The 21,934-nt window shown below is 35.2% G+C and overlaps 2 protein-coding genes across 2 annotated transcripts in view; one reads left to right on the forward strand and one right to left on the reverse strand.

The window, feature by feature from the left end:
• The window catches only part of ppp2r5a (protein phosphatase 2, regulatory subunit B', alpha isoform), a 135,505-nt gene extending 127,273 nt beyond the window's left edge, over positions 1-8,232 (forward strand). The window contains exons 9-13 of the mRNA XM_087298061.1: positions 1,012-1,062; positions 1,224-1,343; positions 5,963-6,090; positions 6,523-6,624; positions 6,700-8,232. Coding sequence (XP_087154187.1) covers positions 1,012-1,062; positions 1,224-1,343; positions 5,963-6,090; positions 6,523-6,624; positions 6,700-6,832 — 534 coding nt within the window. The 3' untranslated portion in view covers positions 6,833-8,232. The remainder of the gene's footprint in view (positions 1-1,011; positions 1,063-1,223; positions 1,344-5,962; positions 6,091-6,522; positions 6,625-6,699) is intronic.
• Positions 1-21,934, reverse strand: part of LOC137488715 (uncharacterized) — a 731,364-nt gene that overhangs the window by 98,591 nt on the left and 610,839 nt on the right. The window lies entirely within an intron of this gene.

Here is a 21,934-nt window from a genome sequence, read left to right on the forward strand (position 1 = left end):
GCTGCGATCACACTTGACTTTTCTCCCCATAAACTTCCATTTATACTCACACGAATGCATGACCGGAAACGCGGGGTCATGCGTTAAACTTCGCTGGTCGCTGCGGTGCAAAGTTCAAGCTTGGTGAACCTGCAAAATCACATCACTTGCTGTGTGAGACCAATCAAGGATTAATACATGACCTCTTTAGACAGAAATTTCAGACATGGAGCAATCGCTCGTGTTATGTACTGTCATCATGGCAAAGATAAAATAAATCAGTTATTAGAAATTAGTTATTAAAACTATTATGTTTAGAAATGTGTTGAAAAAATCTTCTCTCCATTAAACAGAAGTTGGGGGAAAAATTAACAGGGGACTAATAGTTCAGAAGGGACTTCAATTGTATAAAACACAAAAACCTTACAAATTTTTTTGCACAATACAAATAAAGCAGATTTTAATACGAATTTCAGTTAATAAACACCCTTAATGCTCTATTTGGTTGAGTCTGAGAACTGTGGAGGCCATTTGAGTACAGTGAACTCATTGTCATGTTTAAGAAACCAGTCTGAGATTATTTGCACTTTATGACATTGTGCGTTATTCTTTTGGAAGTAGTCATCAGATGATGGGTACACTGTTGTCATAAAGCAATGGACATCGTCACTGACAATACTCAGGAAGGCTGGGTTGTTGATACGATGCTCAATTGGTACTAATGGGCCCAAAGGTGCCAAGACAATTTCCTCCACACCATAACACCACCATCACCAGCCTGACCCGTTAATGCAAGGCACGATGGATCTATGTCGTTGAAGCCAAATTCTGACCCTACCAATCGAATGTCGCAGCAGAAATCGTGACTCATCAGACGAGGCAACGTTTTTCCAATAATGTACCTATATTTATTCAGTTGCTGCCATGTGATTGGCTGATTAGAAATTTGTGTTAACAGGCAGTTGAAGTATATATCTATTCTACATTCACCAGTCTTTCTGAGTTGATCAGTTCTTTTCTTGCTCCTCTCAGGTGGTTCGTGGCCTACTGAAATTCTGGCCCAAGACCTGTAGTCAAAAAGAGGTAAACTTCAATCTCCAGTCTTATTTTTTTGTCATTACAGGTAGTAATCAATGTATTATAAGTGTAAAAACAATGACTTCTTTCTCTTCTTTACTTTTTTACATATGTGCAAAATTAAGTGTCTGATGATTTATTTATTTCTCCATCTCTGATCTGTTCAGGTCATGTTTCTAGGGGAAATCGAGGAGATCCTGGACGTTATTGAGCCCACGCAGTTCAAGAAAATTCAAGAGCCTTTATTTAAGCAAATCGCTAAATGTGTAGCCAGCCCTCATTTTCAGGTACTGTGGAAAACCAGAGTATACTTTAAATGCAGATACACACACACCCAATTCTCTATTTGATTGTGTATACAAAACTCAACACTTTCAAACTAAAGACTAACTGTGTACACTGCACTTGCTCCCTCTTAGGAGTTAAAAGCAATAAATCTGTTTTATAAATATTTTTATAGCTGCTAGATCATTTAATCCCCCTATACAAGCATGTGAAGGCATAAAAATATGAATGTCTTGGTTTTGCCATGTTCGTTAGTATATTGTCAGTCTTGTGACAATTCACATACTATCCTGTCCTATATATTTTTTCGAAAGTGTGTCCCAAACAGAGGTGGAAAGACTAATAAAATCTTCTACTCAAGTAGAATCTTCTACTCATTTTTTTACTCAAGTAAAAATAAAGTTACATGTCTATAAATCTACTCAATTAAAAGTAAAAAATAACTCATTAAAAATCTACTCATGAGTAAAAAGTAAAGACTAACTCTTTCTCAAAAAGAAAAAGATGATATAAATCTCCAATTAGTTATTTTTTTTATATAAGTAACTTTAAAAATTATTTTAAATATTTTACAAATTATCCTATTTAACAATTTATACAAATTCTAATGCAACATCTGTGTATTAGCTAAATGGGCTATATGCACACAGACATTTAATTTTCAGCCAGGCAGCCCAATGGCCTCTGATGACATCTTTCCATTTCTAAATTGTCACGTTTAAGATCTGATTTCTTTAAAAATCAGTGATCTTCACTGTCTGTTAGATATACGATATGAAGTGGGTTTTAGATCGGACAAGAAGCACTGCATTAAAGTCCATTTCCCCCCGCCATGTCTTTAAAATATGACAGTTTGTTTTACCCCGGTATTTTGGTTGTTGCTAGATACAGTTGCGTCTGAAAGTTAACAAGAATTATTTATATTATTTATTAAATTTCACATTTGTTGTGTTTTATTAACGTTTACCCCACCCCAACCCTAAATCCAACTGTCACAGTAACGTAAAAACAGTAGTTTTATTGAGTATTATTTATGCTATCTATTAAATTACCCAATAAATTGTATTTTTTAAAGCCCACCCCCACCCTTACTCTAAACCCAACCATCACACTACTGTAAAAATGTTTATTATTGTTATACAGTCATTCGTTCATTTTCTTTTTAGCTTAGTTCCTTTATTAAACTAGGGTCGTCACAGCGAAACGAACCGCCAACTTATCCAGCATATGTTTTACGCAGCGAATACCCTTCTAGCTGCAACCCATCAATTGGAAACCCATAAACACTCATTCACACTCATACACTACGGACAATTTTTAGCCTACCCAATTCACCTGTACCGCATGTCTTTGGACCGTGGGGGAAACCGGAGCACCTGGAGGAAACCCACGCGAACACAGGGAGAACATGCAAACTCCACACAGAAACACAAACTGACCCAGCCGAAACTCGAACCAGCGACCTTCTTGCTGTGAGGCAACAGCACTACCTACTGTGCCACCACGTCGCCTATTGTTACACAGTGTCATAAAAATGCTGCTATATGGATGTGCATAGCGCACATCCGGCAGGCCACATATCCTATCTAGACTTTACCCAGTTTTTTTCAAATGGAATTTCTGCGCTAGCCTGTTGCTACTGATAGTGCTAGTGGTTACACCATCATTCATTTAATTTTACGCTTGAACAACTAAACGAAAGCCTAAGTCTATTTAACTAAATGTATTGTAATTACAACATTGATGCTGTTAAAACAACCTTGTGAAATTTAAAATACTCACATTAAGCTATCACCGGAGGTTTATCGTTGGCTTTGAAACTAGCTGTGCATAGAGCCCGTTGTGCATAAACACTTTGTGCATACACTATTTTGCTCCGCATCCACGTTAATATCTAATCTTTGTGCTAACGAACATTAGCAATGTTACAAACACAGTTGAGCTAGTTACTTCCAAAATGTAATACATTATATATTAAAAGTTACTGTCATTTTTTTTTTTTTTTTTTGTAATTGGTTACATTACTAATATTTCAGAAATGCACTCTACTTTTGTATCACTTTTAGGTTACTTTATCCAATAACCACAGAAGTATGACTCTTATGAACTATGTATGAATTTTCAATAGTATGTCTATGTTTTCAAATACATTTTGCTATTAATTGTAATTTTTCTGAAAGATTTTTGTTTGCACAAGGAGTCTGACAACAGCCAGTGCACCACACGGAGATCTGATATTTTATTTTAAATATAAATTCATAGTGCTTCACTTTTTCCACATACATATAAATAGCTTTACATGTATGGCTATGACTGTGTACCCTTAATCACTTCTAGGGATGGGGACTTATTACAGTAAAAGATAGCAATTTTATTTTATCCAATAAATGCATTTGTAATATCCACTGATTTTTAAAATAGGCAATTAAATAAACTTAAACTATTAAAAATGCAATAAACATTTGTTTTTGCCCAAACTACAAAAACAAGCTAATTTAAAACTAGTTTAAACACACTAGTTTGATCATGTATATGTGTCATTATAACTATATTGTATAATTATTATTACAAAGGCCTACAACATGCTAACAATCAAAAACTAAATGACATGATAAAACAGGCGATTGTCATCTGAGATCACCTGAAAAGACATGAATAACACTTCTAATAAAGCTTTAGAAGCATATAGTACAGATCTTCATGATATATAATTTGTGAAATAAAAATTTGCAGGTTAAGGAAACACTAAACATGTGATAAAGTTACTGCGGGCTCTGGGGCAGATGAAAAGAAAAATAGAAAGATAGATAGGTAACTAGAACAGACAGAGATAAGGTGTGCTCTGCTGATGCAGCCAGTAGGCAAACGCCTGCGAGTTGCTTCTGTGCTATGCGCTGCGCACGCGCTCCATCAGCTATCATTGCGTGTGCGATGGGAAAAAAGGTCTCTCCGTATCCCTCGCGGTCTTTATCATTTCATGTGTGCGGCACTGCGCGCTGCTTTATTTACGCATAGTAATGATCTTTATATCGTGGATCAAGTGCAGTGAAGGAATTCACTTTCAATCCCAACAACTTGGTGTAACAACTTTTATAGCTCTGGATACTGTGGAAGTCAATGGATACAGCTTTCCAGCATTCTTACAAATATCTTCTTTTGTGTTCAACATAAGAAGGAGAATCAAACATATTTAGGCCTATTACAAGCAAAGGGCGAGTAAGTGAAAGAAGTGTCAGTTTAGTGCTTTGGGCTGTCATTACAACCACATACAATGCACAATATGCGGAAAATGTAGGAAATATAGTTTGTAGGAATATGTAAAATATCTAAGAGTAGGAAATATGTCAGCGTAAGATCATTTCTACGGAGGATTATCAGACTTTAGCGTTAGTGACGAGATTTGGAAGTTAGTCCAACAAGTGCAAACATTACATTAAACCATCGATTGGAGATGCTTTTATACTAAGCATTCTAAACTTTTCCCGTGTTGAAGTTCCATACGCATGTAAGGGCATATACAGTAGCTTACCTTGTCATTGCTGGGGTTGACAGGTATTTCGCTGATAAACTTTCTAAACTTCGGCGAAACATCCAACTCCAGTAACAGTGAATAGACAAGTTTCCCGCAGATTTTTCTCATGCTGCTGCTGCAATGACATGATTTCCGGGTGCGATTTCCTTTTTTTTTTTCCGTTGCATTTCTTTATATATTTATTTTTTACTCAGTAACGCATATGATTTAAAATGTAGCGAAGTACAATATTTTAGGCAAATCATACTTAATTAAAAGTAAAATTACAGATTTTAAACTCTACTCTAAAAAGTACAAATTCTCAAAAAAACTACTTAAGTACAGTAACGTGATTAAATGTAATTCGTTACTTTCCACCTCTGGTCCCAAATTATGGTAATGGAAAATTTGATACTTCTCTTTGGTTTAAAGGCGTAGAAGGAAGATCGGGTGTGGCTTATCCTAAAATTTTGGACCCACTGCTTCTCATTAAAGCACGCTACAATTTTGCTCCCACCAAACCTGAGATTTCTTTCGTACTCACAAATTCCTCTGAATGGTGGACACTATATAAAAATCATAGGCGAAAGCTGAGATTATGGCCCTTTACCTCCTCCTCCACCTCAAAATCATTTTAAAATTGGACGAACTCCGCAGAGGGAAAAAGAAAAACAGTTTCTTCCATCTTGCCTAGTGTGGCACAGCTGCTAGAACCCGCCTTTACACAATGCGTGGCGTCGTAAATTCTATGGCAAGTGTAAACACATGAATTAGATATGGGTCACAACTAAAAGAACTTTAAACAGACAAGCAAAAAAAAAAAAAAAAAAAATTCAGATAGAGGCAACAGACTGGAATTGGGCATCAAGACCTGACAGTGTAAACGGGGCCTTTGTTACAGTGTAACTATTTGTTTAACTACTAAGTAATATCAACTAATTACATGAACTTAATGTTTAGTTACAATGCAGGTAAATTACCATGTAATTATTATGGTAAGTACTTGGAACAAAGAGTTACCATTTTACTTTCATTAAATAAAACATTGCTTTGTTTATTCAAGTATTGATTTAAGTATAGAGTTAAACTGGTTCCCTTTGATGTTTGCAGGTAGCAGAGCGAGCGCTGTACTATTGGAACAATGAGTATATTTTGAGTCTAATCGAGGAGAATAATGCCAAAATCTTTCCCATCATGTTCGGAAACTTGTACCGGATCTCCAAAGAGCACTGGAACCCGTATGTTTTAGTCTTTTTATTTTTATTATTTTATATATATATATATATATATGATGGAATTTACTCCTGCGGATTTCGGATTTTTTTTGTGTTGTGCTGAACACATTAATATTTATTTATTTATTTATTTATATATTTATTTATTTATTTATTTATTATTTTAATTTAAATAATATTATATAATAAGACAGAATCTATCTATCTATCTATCTATCTATCTATCTATCTATCTATCTATCTATCTATCTATCTATCTATCTATCTATCTATCTATCTATCTATCTATCCATTTATTTCTTTTGGTAAAGGGATTTGAAATTTTAAATGTAACTGTAAGTGTAATGTTTTTATTTTTTTTGGTAGTGGTATTTTTGTTATATTCTCGGCATAATAAATAATAAATCTAATTCTTTTGTCTCTTGACTGTCCTAGGACAATTGTGGCGCTGGTGTATAATGTGTTAAAAACCATGATGGAGATGAACAGCAAACTCTTTGATGAGTTGACGACTTCATACAAGTCTGACAGACAGCGGTAAGATCATATTCTACATCTTCAAAGTTTCCTTCAGACGACACTGTTCATGATATCCATTACCTCTGTCCTCAGAGAGAAGAAGAAAGAGCAGGAGCGTGAGGAACTGTGGAGGAGATTGGATGAACTGAGAATGAAAGAGGTGTTGATGATCCAGAACAACAGACACGACATCCAGTTCACTTACAACAACAACAACCACCATTAGAATGACGGAAAAAAAAGTCATGTTCACCTACAATAATAACCACCATAAAGAACAACAGATACAATGTCCAGTTCACCACCACCACCAACAACAACAACCACCATCAAGAACAACAGATACAATGTCCAGTTAACCTACAACGACAACTACCATCCAGAACAACAGACACCACATCCAGTTCACAAACAACATCAAAAACAACAATCACCATTCAGAATGACAGACGCAATCTCCAGTTCACCTACAACAGCAACAACCACCATCCAGAGCAACACATATGATGCCCTGTTCACCACCAACAACAACCACTATCCACAACAACAGACACAATACAACAACATAAGCAACAACCACCCTGACTGACTGACTGACAGACACAATGTCCAGTTTACCAACAACAACCACCATCCAGTACAACAGATATTATGTCCAGTTCACCTACAACAACCACCACCATCCAGAACAACAGACACAATGCCCAGTTCACCTACTACAACAACAAAAACAACAACCACCAGACTGACTAATAGACAATGTCCAGTTCACCTACATCCAACATCCAGAACGACACATATTAAGTCCAGTTCACCTACAACAACAACCACCATTCACAATGACAAACACAGTGTCTAGGTCACCTACCACAACTACAACAATTCAGAACAACAAACATGACATCCAGTTCGGCTACAACAAAATGACATACACAAGGTCCAGTACATCTACAACAACAACCACCATTCAAAACAACAGACACAATCTCAAGTTCACCTACAACAACCACCATTCAGGATGACAGACTCAACGTTCAGGTTACGTACAGCTACAACAACCACCATCAGTTCACCTACAACAGCTACCACCGTCCAGAACAACAGGGCCAAAAAACAGGCCAAAGTTAAGTTCACCAGCAACAACAAAAACAACAACCACCATTCAGAATGACAGACACAACATTCAGTTCAACTACAGCCACAACAACCACCATCAGTTCACCTACAACAACTACCACCGTCCAGAACAAGAGGGCCAACGATAAGTTCATCTACAGCAACAACAACCACCATCAGTTTAACTACAGCAACAACAACCATCAGCAGTTCACCTACAGCAACAACCACCACCATCCAGAACAACAGACACAACGTCCGGTTCTTCTTCAGCAACTACAACCACCATTGGTTCATCTACAACAACAACAACCACCATCCAGAATAACAAACCTGACATACAGTTCATCTACTACAGCAACAACAACCACCATTCAGAATGACAGACACAATCTCCAGTACACTACCAAAAACCACCTTCAAAAACAACAGACACAATGCCCAGTTCACCAACTACTACAAACAAAACAACCACTCTTCAGAGTGACATTATGACCAGTTCATCTACAACCATTATCCAGAACAACAAACACATCCAATTCAACTATTCCATAAAAAACAACAATCACCATTCTGTTTGACAGACACAATGTCCAGTTCACATACAACAAAACCAACCACCACCATCCAGAACAACAGACACAATGTTAAATTCACCTACAGCAACAACCACCACCATCAGTTCAGCTACAACAACCACCACCATCCAGAACAACAGACAAAACGTCCAGTTCACTTACAACAACAACTTCCATCAAGAATAACGAACATGACATCTAGTTCACCTAGTACAACAACAAAAACAACAACCATCATTCTAAATGACAGACAACATGTCCATTTTATCTAATAATACAACAACAAACATTCTGAATGACAGACAAAAAGTCCGGTTTACCATTCTGTTTGAAAAACAGCATCCACTTGACCTACAACAGAAACAACAACCTCTATTCTGATTGACAGACACGACATCCACTTTACCTACAACAAAAACACCATTCTGAAAGACAGAAAAAACGTCTGGTATACCTACTAAAACAACAACCAACAGACATAGCGTCTAATACACCAGCTACTGCAAAAACAATCAGCATCCAGAGCAACACGATATCCAGTTCACCTACAACAAAAATCACCACCACCATCATTCAGAATTACAGATATACCTTGCAGTTCATCTACAACAACTGATTTGAACTAAATTAACAATGTAAAACTAACTCTAAATACTATTTTCCCTTGGTAAAAGATAATATATTTTATGTATGTAAGTCTATTTTGGATGTAAAGTGTGGGTACAGTAAATTATGCTTTTTTGTGTGTATTTAAAATGAAAACTTCTCAGCTACACTGCCAAAAAATAATAATTTTGAAGATGCACTCAAATTTAATCGCTACTTTTCTCTGACATGATTTTATACAGAAGCATGGCACATTTCTTCACACCAAGTTGATCAAAACAGTATATAGATTTTTTTTGTCTGTACAGTTTGGCAAAAAATGTGCAGATGTGACTAGACATTTTACTTTTAAATTGGTTTGATTTGTTTATTTGTTAATTAATTTTGCGAAATATGTCGGCACTGGTGGGAGGCATGCTTGGCACAAGGCCGCAGGTGTCCCACCAGGCGATACACAGCCATATCGCACTGCTACGACTGTGATATTGTATTCATACAACAGTTCGACAGCATATTTGTGTATATAAAAAGAAAATCAAACACAGAGAGTCTAAAAATCCTTTTGTTAGAGGAACTACTTTCTTCTGCCATTCATAAACATCTGTTGACGTCAGAACAGCAGAACTTATTTACCAACGTCACTTAAGAACTAGTATTATAATGACTCTCTAGGTAATTTTGCTCACATTTTAAGATTATAGTGCTAAACTGCATAAAATGCCATCAGTCTGTAAAGATTTCCCGGTATTTCTGTTATAATCGGGAGACAATAATTAACCCCCAAAAGCCCAAAGCAAAGCAAACACTACCAGTTTCTGTGGTATAAATACTGCACTACAACAAACAAAAGAGAGAGATCGACCTTAGAATGTCACTTACCTGTTCTGTAATGATTTGTTCAGCTGTAGTTTGAAACGTACACTAAAAAATGCTGTTTTTCCCCCCTAAGGACTTAAAATGCGGTCTACGTCGCCATCTTGTTGCGGAATGTCAACCGCCTATGCTCAGTATGACAGTATGTGTGTGTGTGTATACAGTCCAAGTCAGAATTATTAGCCTCTCTTTGAATTTTTTTGAGCAAGGAATTTTTCACAGTATGTCTGATGATATTTTTTTCTTCTAGAGAAAGTCTTATATGTATTATTTCGGGTAGAATAAAAGCAGTTTTTAATTTTTTTTAAATCCGTTTAGGTCAAAATTATTAGCCCCTTTAAGCAATTTTTTTTCGATAGTCTACAGAACAAATCATCATTATAAATTTCCTGTTTAGGCTAACTTGCCTTGTTGACCTAATTACCCTAGTCTTTAAATGTCTTTTAAGTCTTTAAATGTCACTTTAAGCTGCATAGAAGTGTCTTGAAAACTATCTAGTCAAATATTATTTACTGTCATCATGGCCAAGATAAAATAAATCAGTTATTTGAAATGAGTTATAAAAACTATTAAGTTTAGAAATGTGTGGAAAAAAATCTGCATTGATTGATCTGCATTAAAAACAGAAATTGAGGAAAAAAATAAATAAGGGGCTAATAATTCAACTGTATTTAGAACGTCAATTATATATATATATATATATATATATATATATATATATATATATATATATATATATATATATATATATATATATATATATATATATATATAATAAAGACTTTAAAAGGTTTTACTACGTAATTATACAAAATACTGAAAATGTTTTATTGCTTTATTTGCGAACTGACATTACTTTCTCATTTTAATAACAATTAAACAAGTGTTTTTAAGATTTTTATCCATAGCTTTATATGCAGGGGGGGAAATAAGTATTAAACTTGTCATGTTGTTGTTTTTTTATTTATTTTTTTCTGGAAAAATATTATATAGGGGCTGTTGACAGGGAATTAAACCAGATTTAGGTAAAACCCCAAAAAATACAAACATAAAAATATAATAAAACAAACAAACAAACAAACAAAAAAAATCTGAACAAAATGTGGAATAAGAATGGAAGGACACTAGAAGAAAGTAAAATGTATTAAATACTTTTATTAAAGATTTTTTGGTGATGGCAGTTTAAAGACGACTCTCATATAGAGAATGAAGTTATGCAATTTTCAGGTGTGATTTTTTTTTTTCACTGACTTCAACAGTGTAAAAATCTTGATGTTTCTGTGGGTCTCATCCATCAAGTCTGTTTTTTATTTTGTATTTTCTATTGGATTCAAGCCAGGTGATTGGCTGGGCCATTCTACAGCTTAATTTTCTTTATCTGAAAGTATTTGAGAGTTTCCTTACCTGTGTTTTGGATCATTGTCTTGCTGAAATGTCCACCCTGGTAACACCTTCATCATCTTGATAAAGTAGACGTCAGACTAAAGCAGCTAATACTCATGTACAATGACAAAAGGCAGAGAGTTCCCGAAGAACTACTTAAAGAGATTTCAGCTGCAGTCTGGGCTTTCACTGCCTTTTTCCACCATAATTTCTTCATTTGGGTTAAATACTTTTTCCCTTCGTCATTTCATTTTATTACACATAACTTCATTTGTAAACTAATTATTATTATTTTCTTTGCACATATGGATTTCTTTTGTTGTTACCAACATCTGATGGAAATTTCAAGTATACAGCATCCTTAGAAATATGTTTTCTTAGGAAAATGGTCACGCGTTCAATACTTTTTCCCCCCACTGTACATTTAATAAATTCAAATACAAAAACAAATTCCCAACACTACACTATGAATTATGAGTTTGAAATGTTTATGACTAGAGTTGAATATATATTTTTGACGCCACATGATGCATCATTTTTGTTACCTAGAAAGACTAAATTTAGCCTTAGAACAGTGCACTGCAAACAGTGAAACTCCTGCTATTAAAGAAGCACAAATGTAGTGAACCTGGTCAGAAAACCCTGACCAAGAAGATATTCATTAAAACGTCAGTTTATCATTTTAGTTTTGTTCATAACACCAGCCTTTGCGTTATAAATATTTTATTTTGAAATATAGTTTTTTTGTTTCATCATTTGGGACCACAGGCTATGCATTTTGCAGGTTGAGATTAAAACAAATTGGTTTAATTCAGGGATAACTAACACTCCCCCTTTATAATGAGAATGATGACCGAGAGTTATTGTTTTGTTACTTTTTGTTATCTGAAACTAGAATAATTCATATTATGTTTAAGGTACCCATAGAAAACATGATAATACTATAAAGAGACTCGCTGACATTCCTTTCATCATGCAATTTGTCTTTTCAACAAAAAATGGTCTCATTGCTATGCACTTCAGTTCACATGTTATATAAATATATAATTTAAAATTTCTTTTATAATATATATTTTTTTTATGTGAGAATGTGTAAAATAACCTTGTTGTAATGTGCTATCCTGCATTAAAATGTCAGGCTGATGTTTGTGTTTTCCTTGTCAGGTTTGTATGTGTGAAATAATAATAGCACTACTTCATGACAAGCGCTGTTATTTTCTTCTAAAGTAACTAAAGTCTCTCAACAGAAACAATTTGAAAAAGTAGATTGATACAACCCCAGATAAGGCAGGGAATAAGCTGAAGGAAAGTGAGATTGATTTTCTAGTTTCACATATATTCCGACAGTTGTCCAACAGTTCCATTCACTTGGCAATTTCCAAAAGCTTAATTCTAATTCAGAATTGCCATATTTTATCTATAACCTACTGAAGAAAAAAATGGTAGTAACATTGTTAACTTGTTAAATAAACATTACAATACGCAAATAAAAAGCCATCAGCCCTTCCATTTATTTTGTGACCCCTTGGGTGATTATGTGATATTATAGACACAACAATAGTGTCAGATGCAGCACACAGACTTTAGAGCACCAAGTTAAACTTTCTGACACCTTTACGGCACTCACACACATGTATATATATATATATATATATATATATATATATATATATATATATATATATATATATATATATATATATATATATATATATATATATATATATATATCATATTAGGTAGCATACTATGTTAGGTGGCCAATTTGAAACAATGACATTAACACAATTAAATCTTCTTTATTTTGATCTCCAGTCAAGACAAGATCTAAAATGCTAGGGATTAAGCCAAAGGAATGTTGTATAACTCTATTTTTATCCACAATCTTAATTTCTTTTTTTTTTTTAATACTTTGATTGTTTCAGAAAAATATGATACATACATTCTGTATTAGTAACCAAATACCAAACACCCACCCACCCCATCCCAAAAGAGCCATACAAAAATATGCATTCAAATAGAAAATAAAAAAATAAAACTAAATAAAAAAAACTAAAATAATAATAAAAATAATGACAAATAAAAAGGGAAATTTAGCAAAAAAAAATAAATAAATAAAAAATACCATTAAGACATTGACATTTCAACACATACATTTCAATGAAAGTGAAAAATATATTAAATTTAGTCATAACAAACACAGTGCACATTAACACAGTCACATTGTTTGGGATACTAAACGGTCAGTCCATTCTTATTTAAATAATGAAGAAAGAAGTCCCAAATCTTGTAAAATATGTGCATTTTTGGGCCACAAATACTTTTCTAGTGAATTGCAATCAGATGCTTTACATGCAATAAACACAGATTTATAAACTGCTCTTCATATTCAGTGATAAGGCAGGTGGGAAATGACTAAGAATTTTCCGGTTTTATATATGTTTTCACTATCCAATTATATTGGATTACTTTAAAACGGGTATTGATTGATAATGTTTGCGCTTGAATACAACTTTTTTTCCCATTCATTTTCTGTAACTACCATTTGAAAGTCATCAATCCAAGCCACTCTTTTATGATTTGTTGATTCTTTGGAAGCATTAATGAATTTGCTATAATGTAGAAATTTTGTATTTGGCACTGGGGACTTTAACTACAATTTCTTGTAAATAACTTCAGGTTGGGCACTGATATGAATGAGTTTTAGATCTTATAAAATTACGGACATGAAGATACTTTAAAAAAATTAGACAGAAATTTTATATCTTTCCTTTAAGGTTTGAAAGGTTAACAGTATATTATTTTCATAGAGATCTGATATCTTCTGTAAGCCTTTCTGGAACCACAGCTTAAAACCCATGTCTTATTTCCCTGTTACGAATAATGCATTACCCCAAATGGGAGAGAATTTAGAAAGTACTGGGGTTTCTCTGAAGCCTGGAGCCTCTATTATTCCAAATAAACTTTACAAATGCCTTTTTCATGTTTGGAAAAATGGAAGGAGGGGTCAGAGGGATTGACTGAAGCAAATATAGAAATTTAGGGAGGATATTAATTTTAATGGTAATGGTATTTTAATGATAATGGTATTTGTACACAGCACCATATAACCTGTATATTTGTAACAAATCTATAAATACCACTCAACATCCAGATTGTTTTGACTAACTGCATCTCTGTTTAATGTTTATCGTATTTTTTTTTTCCATATTTATTTTGTGTTGTCACCTGTGACTTTATTTACACTGGAAGCTTCTGTAATTTCTTGTGTGTGTGTGTGTGTGTGTGTGTGTGTGTGTGTGTGTGTGTGTGTGTGTGTGTGTGTGTGTGTGTGTGTGTGTGTGTGTGTGTGTGTGTGTGAAGCACACTTGGCAATAAAACTGATTGTGATTCACCCTTCCAATAGTAGTGAGAGGAAGAAACATCCATCTGGTCAAACTTTTGTTTACCTGAGTTATCAGAGGAGTTTAATTGGCTGAGATAGTTTTTACTTGTGGAGTAACTTTAATTCCCAAATATCTAAATCCATCTATAGAAGTTTTATAAGGGTGTTGTATTACTGGATTTTGTCTCTCCTGTTCATTAAGAAAGAGGATAGATGATTTTGAATAGTTAACTTTATAACCTGAAAATATTCCAAACTTATAAATCAATTTGTTAAGATTGGGTATCGAATCTTTAAGTTTTGTTAAATATAAAACTATATCATCTGCATAGAGTGAAATCTGATGCTCTACACCTGCAATTTCAATTCCATTTATAGATGGGTGAGTTCTAATTGCTATAGACAAAGGTTCCAAAGTCATTACAAATAATAATGATGAAAGTGGACAGCCCTGACGTGTGCCACAATATAGATTAAATGGTTTGGAGATTAAGTTATTGGTAATTACTTCTGCTGTTGGATTATGATATAATGTCTTTACCCACTGGCAAAATTACTGTCCACATCCAAAACGGCTGAGTATGTCAATTAAATAGGACCATTAGACTCTTTCAAATGCTTTTTCTGCATCTAACGATAAAATGCATGTATCTTTAGAGCTATCAGTCTCATGAACGATATTTAGTGCTCGTCTGATGTTATGAAAGGCCTGTTTGTTTCCAACAAAGCCATTTTGGTCCATTCCTATTAAGGAGGGTAGATGAGCTTCCAATCAACGGGCTAAAATCTTGGCTATAATTTTGGCATTGGAATTCATTACCAAAATTGCCCTATATGATTCATATCTGTCCAAAGGTTTATGGGGTTTGGGAATGGGTGTTATTAATGCAGCTCTTCGAGAAGGAGGAAGACAGCCCTCCAACATCGATTCTTTATATACTTCTAACAAAGGAACTGCTAATTTATCTTTAAAGGGCCATGACACCCCCCACTTTCGGTTAAAGTCTACTTCAGAATTTTTTCAAAAGATGCATGATTAATGGGCGTGGAGCTCCGCGAGCATCGGGCAGGAGTGGGCGTGGCCAGCAGGGGAGAACGTGAGCGAACGAAGGTAGCTCACAAAATGAGACAAACCGTAAGGAGACGCATGAGTTTATAGTTTACAAAGTTAAAATGCAAAGAAATAAATAGTGATTTAATGCCCTGCTACATTTGTTATTCGTAATTTTATATACATATAACCACAATTTATATAATTATAAAGATAAGTGTGTTCATGTAAACCATATAAATGGGGACTTCTCCCTCAATCCCCGTATCCAGCAGACTCAGTGCAGCAGGTCTCCTGACCTGTCTATTTTAACCATTAGCCCTGCTGGTAATCTGGAGGATTTAGGCAAACACAGCAGCACAGTGATGTGTCTGAATGTGAATGAACTCCTGATAAAAGACAGCGTCCGCCATTCTCCAATTCTCGTGCTGCTCTCCCAACAAAAATGCTAGCAGCACACACACACAGCTTTGCTGACAAGATCGGCCCTGACAAGATCGCGGGGAAAAACATGCAACAAACCGCGTGGATCATGGAAACAAACACATATGATCCTTTATGAACGGCTAAATACTGTGTGCCCGTGGGTCCGTGACGTGTCTCTCAGCTCGGGCTTGACTCTGGCAGGTCTGGCAAGTCTCAAAAATAATTAAGCAGCCGGCTCTTCTCATAGGATAAGAAAACTCCGCTATGAATAATAATGAGAAACCGACGCGTCATCATTGCACTTGCAGTACTGCGCTACGTCGCCGATTTTGATCCCGCCCCAAAAATCATTTTAAAACCGGAAGCTGAAATGAGCTGACAAAAGCTCAAAATTATCCAGTTTTCCCCACAATTAAAGCTGACAGGTGCTAACATTGTCTTAACTGATGCTCAACACACACACATCTGTTAATATTAAAAAAAAAAGTTATCCAGGGTGTCCTGAGCCTTTAAAGGCTTTATATATATCAAATGGTATTCCGTCTAGTCCAGCTGTTTCAACTCTTTTCATTATAGTTCATTATAGTTCATTATATAGTATTTAAAATTTCTTCAGTAGTTAAAGGGTCCTCAAGTACTTTTTTGGCTTCAATGCTTATAGAAGGGATCAAAAGCCCATCTAAAAATAAAGTTTGGTCCATACTGCATTCTGTTGATTCTGTATTATATAACATTTGGAAGAATTTGGAAATGTTTCATTAATCTCAACTGGGTCTGAAGTCAGATTACCAGCTGTTGTATAAATATTATGTATTGCTTTACTAAATTGTAATTGTTTTATCTGCCAAGAAAAAAGTCTGCGTGCCTTTTCTCCATACTTATAAAATGTTTGTTAAAGATGGTTAAAACTGGCTTCAGCTTTTGTTGCAGATAGTTCATTATATTGCGCTCTTAGAATGAGCAGTTCTTTTTAAAATATGTTTGAATTTGAAAAATCTGAATATATAACTTTTTTTTAATTTCTGAATTCTTTCCTCTAATTCCATTTTCCTTTTTTTATTGATCGAGCATGTGTAGCTTATCATTTGGCCCCTTAGTTTAGTCTTAAATGCTTTCCATCTTATAGATGCAGATGTTTCTTTCAGATTAGTTTTAAAAAATAAATCAATATGAACGCCAATGAACTCCATAAATTTTGGATCATGAAGTCATCTTGGATGAAATTTCCATCTACAAGGCCCCTTAATAATTTTTTAAACATTATATACAAGTTTTACTGGACCATGGTCAAAGATTACAATAGCCTCATAGGAGCAGTCAAAATTTTGATTAAATAAATTTTTAAGATCAAAAGATAGTCTATTCATGTATATGATTTCAATGATAAACTATAATATGAAAATTCAGTTTTGTTGGGATATTTTCCTCCATGGATCACATAAATCAAGTTCCTCTATAAAACTATTAAGTTTTTCCTGCTTTGTGTGTGAGCCATCTCTTTACTATTGTACAAATGTACAATGTGGGTTTAATGTCACAATAAAATCCCCTCATAAATAAATAGCCAGGTTGAGTGGCCAATAATAAGAACAAGTTCTCAAAAAAATTCTGGACTGTCAGAGTTGGGTCTATACATATTTACGAGGGTAATAATGTTATCTATAAGAAAGCCTTGAACAATTAAATATCTGCCTAATTTATCTACAATCCCCTTTTTACACTTTAAATGGAATGGCTTTGTGTATGAGAATGAGTTAGATGCATATGAAGCAGAGAGCACTTAATAGCATGTTATTAGCATGATTCTAGTATGAATTAGCATGTTACTAGCATGATTCTAGTATGAATTAGCATGTTACTAGCATGATTCTAGTATAAATTAGCATCTTATTAGCACGATTCTAGCATGAATTAACATGTTACTAGCCTGATTCTAGCATGCATTAGCATCTTTCTAGCATGATTCTAGTATGAATTAGCATGTTACTAGCATGATTGTAGTATGAATTTGCATGTTACTAGCATGATTCTAGTATGAATTGGCATCTTATTAGCATGATTCTAGCATGAATTTACATGTTACTAGCATGATTCTAGCATGCATTAACATGTTACTAGCATGATTCTAGTATGAATTAGCATGTTACTAGCATGATTCTAGTATGAAATAGCATGTTGCTAGCATGATTCTAGTATGAATTAGCATGTTACTAGCATGATTTTAATATGAATTAGCATGTTACTAGCATGATTTTAATATGAATTAGCACGTTACTAGCATGATTCTAATATGAATTAGCATGTTAGTATGATTCTAGTATGAATTAGCATGTTATTAGCATGATTCTAGTAAAGAATAAATAGGAAAAATAAGTTAAAATAGCAGTAGGTTGGCTTTGACAAGCCAGGCTAATAACTTTATTAACACATTGCTCCAACAATAAAACATATTATAACGTCAAAAACTGTCCTTAACGCTAAATCAATGGGAGCCCTGAGCTTGTTTCTTTGGAATGAAATGGTCCCACCTGGGGGTAATGGCAGAAGGAAGATTGCCGGAAAGAGCGCGTGCACATCTAGAACGTGCTTTCGTGAGACGTCTGCTTTAGCCAATTAGAACAGTCAGACGCATTCACGTCCGACGGTTTATGAGATAAAAGCCTTTGAATATTTTTCCAGACACATTTAGCTGCTAGAAATTAGGCAGATAATGTTTATATGTTCATCTTAATGCCATCCGTGTACATAATTATCGATAAGATGCTTATGATAAGCCGTTGTTTGTTTACCTTCAAGCTTTGCGTGTGCCCATGAAACAGACCGTGAGCGCCTGCAGACACACATATTATGTACATCTCGACATGCGAAAGTGTTTCTCTATGTTTTCATCGAAGTTGTTCACAATACTGATCCATCCACAGAGTTTGTGATGTAGTCAAATGTTTACAAATACAAGCGCAGCCGTTTAGAGCTCATTTGTGGTTAGTGATGTCAGAATTAATTACCGGTATTTTGGAATGGATGTGTGAATGCTCTTTTACGGAAAAATTCCGTAAATTTTCATTCCGTAAATTTTCCATATATTTACCGGTATCACTGTGTGAAAGGGGCTATTGACACCCGAAGTGTGTTGCTTGTGTCCAGTCTACTCCTTTGCCTTGTTTTGGTGGCTGTCACTGCAGAAAAACTCCGCTTCCCACAGATAGGATGTTGGAAATGGCAACAGGGTTTTCAGCACTGTGTTAGCGATCTCTGGGTATTCTGCCATGATTTTAATCCAGAACACCGACAAAGTTGTTGTCTCGAACACTGTTTTAAGGCCGCCGTCATTTGCAATCTCCAGCAGTTGATCTTCTTCTTCCACAGACATGCTGGATTCAGCTGATTTGTTGACAAATGGGTCACGTATCCATTCCTTGGCCGTTTGTGGGTCCTTTGAGGTTGGGAAGTAGCGCTCAAACTCCTTTAAGACTGGTGATCGTGCACCAGCTTGGTGAGTGAAGGCGCAGGCTCAGTCTCACACAAAATCCCCGCTAATGTTTGAAACATGTCCAATATGCCTCTGTTCATGCGCCGTCCCCAAAAATCCAGTTTGGCTTTAAATGCAGCTACTTTATCTGCCAACTTAAGACGGCAGAAAGTCAGGACCTCACTAAAAGATGGCACTCACTGAGGAGTATAGAGTAGAGCTGCACATTTGATTGAAAAAAGATCGTGATCTCAATTTGACTCCCTAGACCAGTGGTCACCAAACTTGTTCCTGGAGTACCGGTGTCCTGCAGATTTTAGAAATCACCTAAAATCACCTAAAAATGTCATTTTTGTCTTAATATATTGCTGTATTCACGGCCGGGAAATCACTAAAGACGTGAGCTGCTGATCATGAGCTGTTACTACAGAGAGAGCGGGCGCGCTCTACTTAATTATAGATGCGCGCACATCTACTTTAGTAAACATAACCTGCATATGCTGTGGATAACAGGTTATAAAGTTGTAAATAATATTCTGTTCATGGCACAGAGTGATCGTTTGGGTGCCACGCGTGAAGTATGAACAGCATTTAGCAGTGAAAATGAAACCGAAAGTGAGCACTTCATTTAAATAATCATATCGCCTTTTAGAGTTATGATTGAGACAAGCATTTGATATGTTTTTTTCTTTCATAGCGAACACACAGTTGTGCATGAAATTAAATGTTTTTAGTGTCAGTATAACTACTCCAGCCTATATATTGTTGATTTTACCAGTGAATAAAATTGTCTAATAAGTTGTCAATGACAGATTGCAAGCATAGGCCTGTTTCTCAAACATAATTCAACATCAGAATTATTATAAGTAGAATAGAATTATTTATACCACCATATGTTCAAGAACTCTTAAAGCGGCCACTTGGCCACGAGACGGACCGGGAGAAATCACAAGGTGAATTGAAACTTTTAAATACCTGAATCAATATTGGAGTTACTTTAGCACGCTGGAGGAGGGACGACACCATGGCTGAAGTATTACTGTTAGACAGGTAATGTTCTGTTTTAAAACTATTTTATGTTAGATTGTGTTTTGTTATGAATGACTTATATGCACAGACGTGTTGTTCAGCCACTGAAATATCCCGGTGAAAGATTGATGTAATTCTTTTCAGTTTCATAAGGTTCTTTGACAGCATCTATAATGTAGATTTATATTTAGTTTAACAACAAAACACCAGTAAATAGCGATGCTCCGCCTAGCCTGCTTTACTGAGCTGAAGTTGCTTTTATATTCACATTGGGTCATTTTTGAACAATGATAGCCTTCCTATACTGTTTACCATGCTACTCTGAATATTCGCTCTGAAATAGCATGTAATTGTGGCTAAGTATAATAAATGTAATTCCTGCACGGTGTTGGCACTAACTAACTGGCGAATGACCTGAACTAGTGGGTTGTCTGTCGGCTGTTGCGCGCGCTCGCGATTTCAGGGGGTGTGGCTCTGAATCACAGTCCCTCCTCGCCGTCCAAATTATAATATGCTAAGCGGTTAGCTTTTTGGCAGATCACCTACTGCACCTTTAAGGTACCGACTGGGCACAGCCTAGCTTGGCTTAAGTAGCTTCAGTAGGCGATCATGTGAAAGGGGGGGCTAATAATTCAACTGTAATTCAACAAGAAAACGATTTTGTTGAAAACCTAGTGGTCAATCAAGGATTATCCAGAAAATGTCAACCAATGAGAGATGATTGAAGAGCAGAGAGGTCTGACAACACCTCAGTAAGTGTACAATGTTCTCCAGGTATCACTGATGGATATTGACAAGTGTCTGCATGTTTATTTTCGAGTGTTTGTTGTCTGCACCATTTGACTTGATATCTGGGGTGTTGTTAAGACTTCTTTTGGGTATAATCAACAGTGAAAGCTTGAATGGCTTCTGTCGTTGCCCTTTGACTGAAAACAACTAACAAAACGCCTCAAATATACTGCATTGTACCTTTTTTATTATTATTACTTTTCAGTTGTGTTGTAAAAATATAGCAACATGGAGCACCAGTAGCTCACGAAGAGTAACCATATTACATCATGCACTGAACACTTAAAATATTGGTGATGCCCAGAGACCTTCAGTTTTAAATAATGTAATTTTGGTAACACTTTAGTTTAAGTATAGCAACTCACACAATTTACTACTGTCTTATTACATGCCTTACTGATACAGGTAATAGGAGATCAAAAAAGTGTTTATGAGTACTTATAAAGTATGATCTTATTTCACAGCCCTAATTCCAATACCTACGCCCAACTACTACATTAATAAATATTATTAGAAGCTAGTTAGTAGTTTGTTAATCTAAAGTCTTAGCTAATGGTTTGTTACTTCTTGTAGTTTAGCTGCATAGAATAAAGGCCTTTTAAGTAGTTTTACACAATTTAAAG

This window comes from Danio rerio, chromosome 20 (assembly GCF_052040795.2).
Source record: "Danio rerio strain M-AB ecotype USA chromosome 20, GRCz13ab, whole genome shotgun sequence".
In the NCBI taxonomy this organism is placed as follows: domain Eukaryota; kingdom Metazoa; phylum Chordata; class Actinopteri; order Cypriniformes; family Danionidae; genus Danio; species Danio rerio.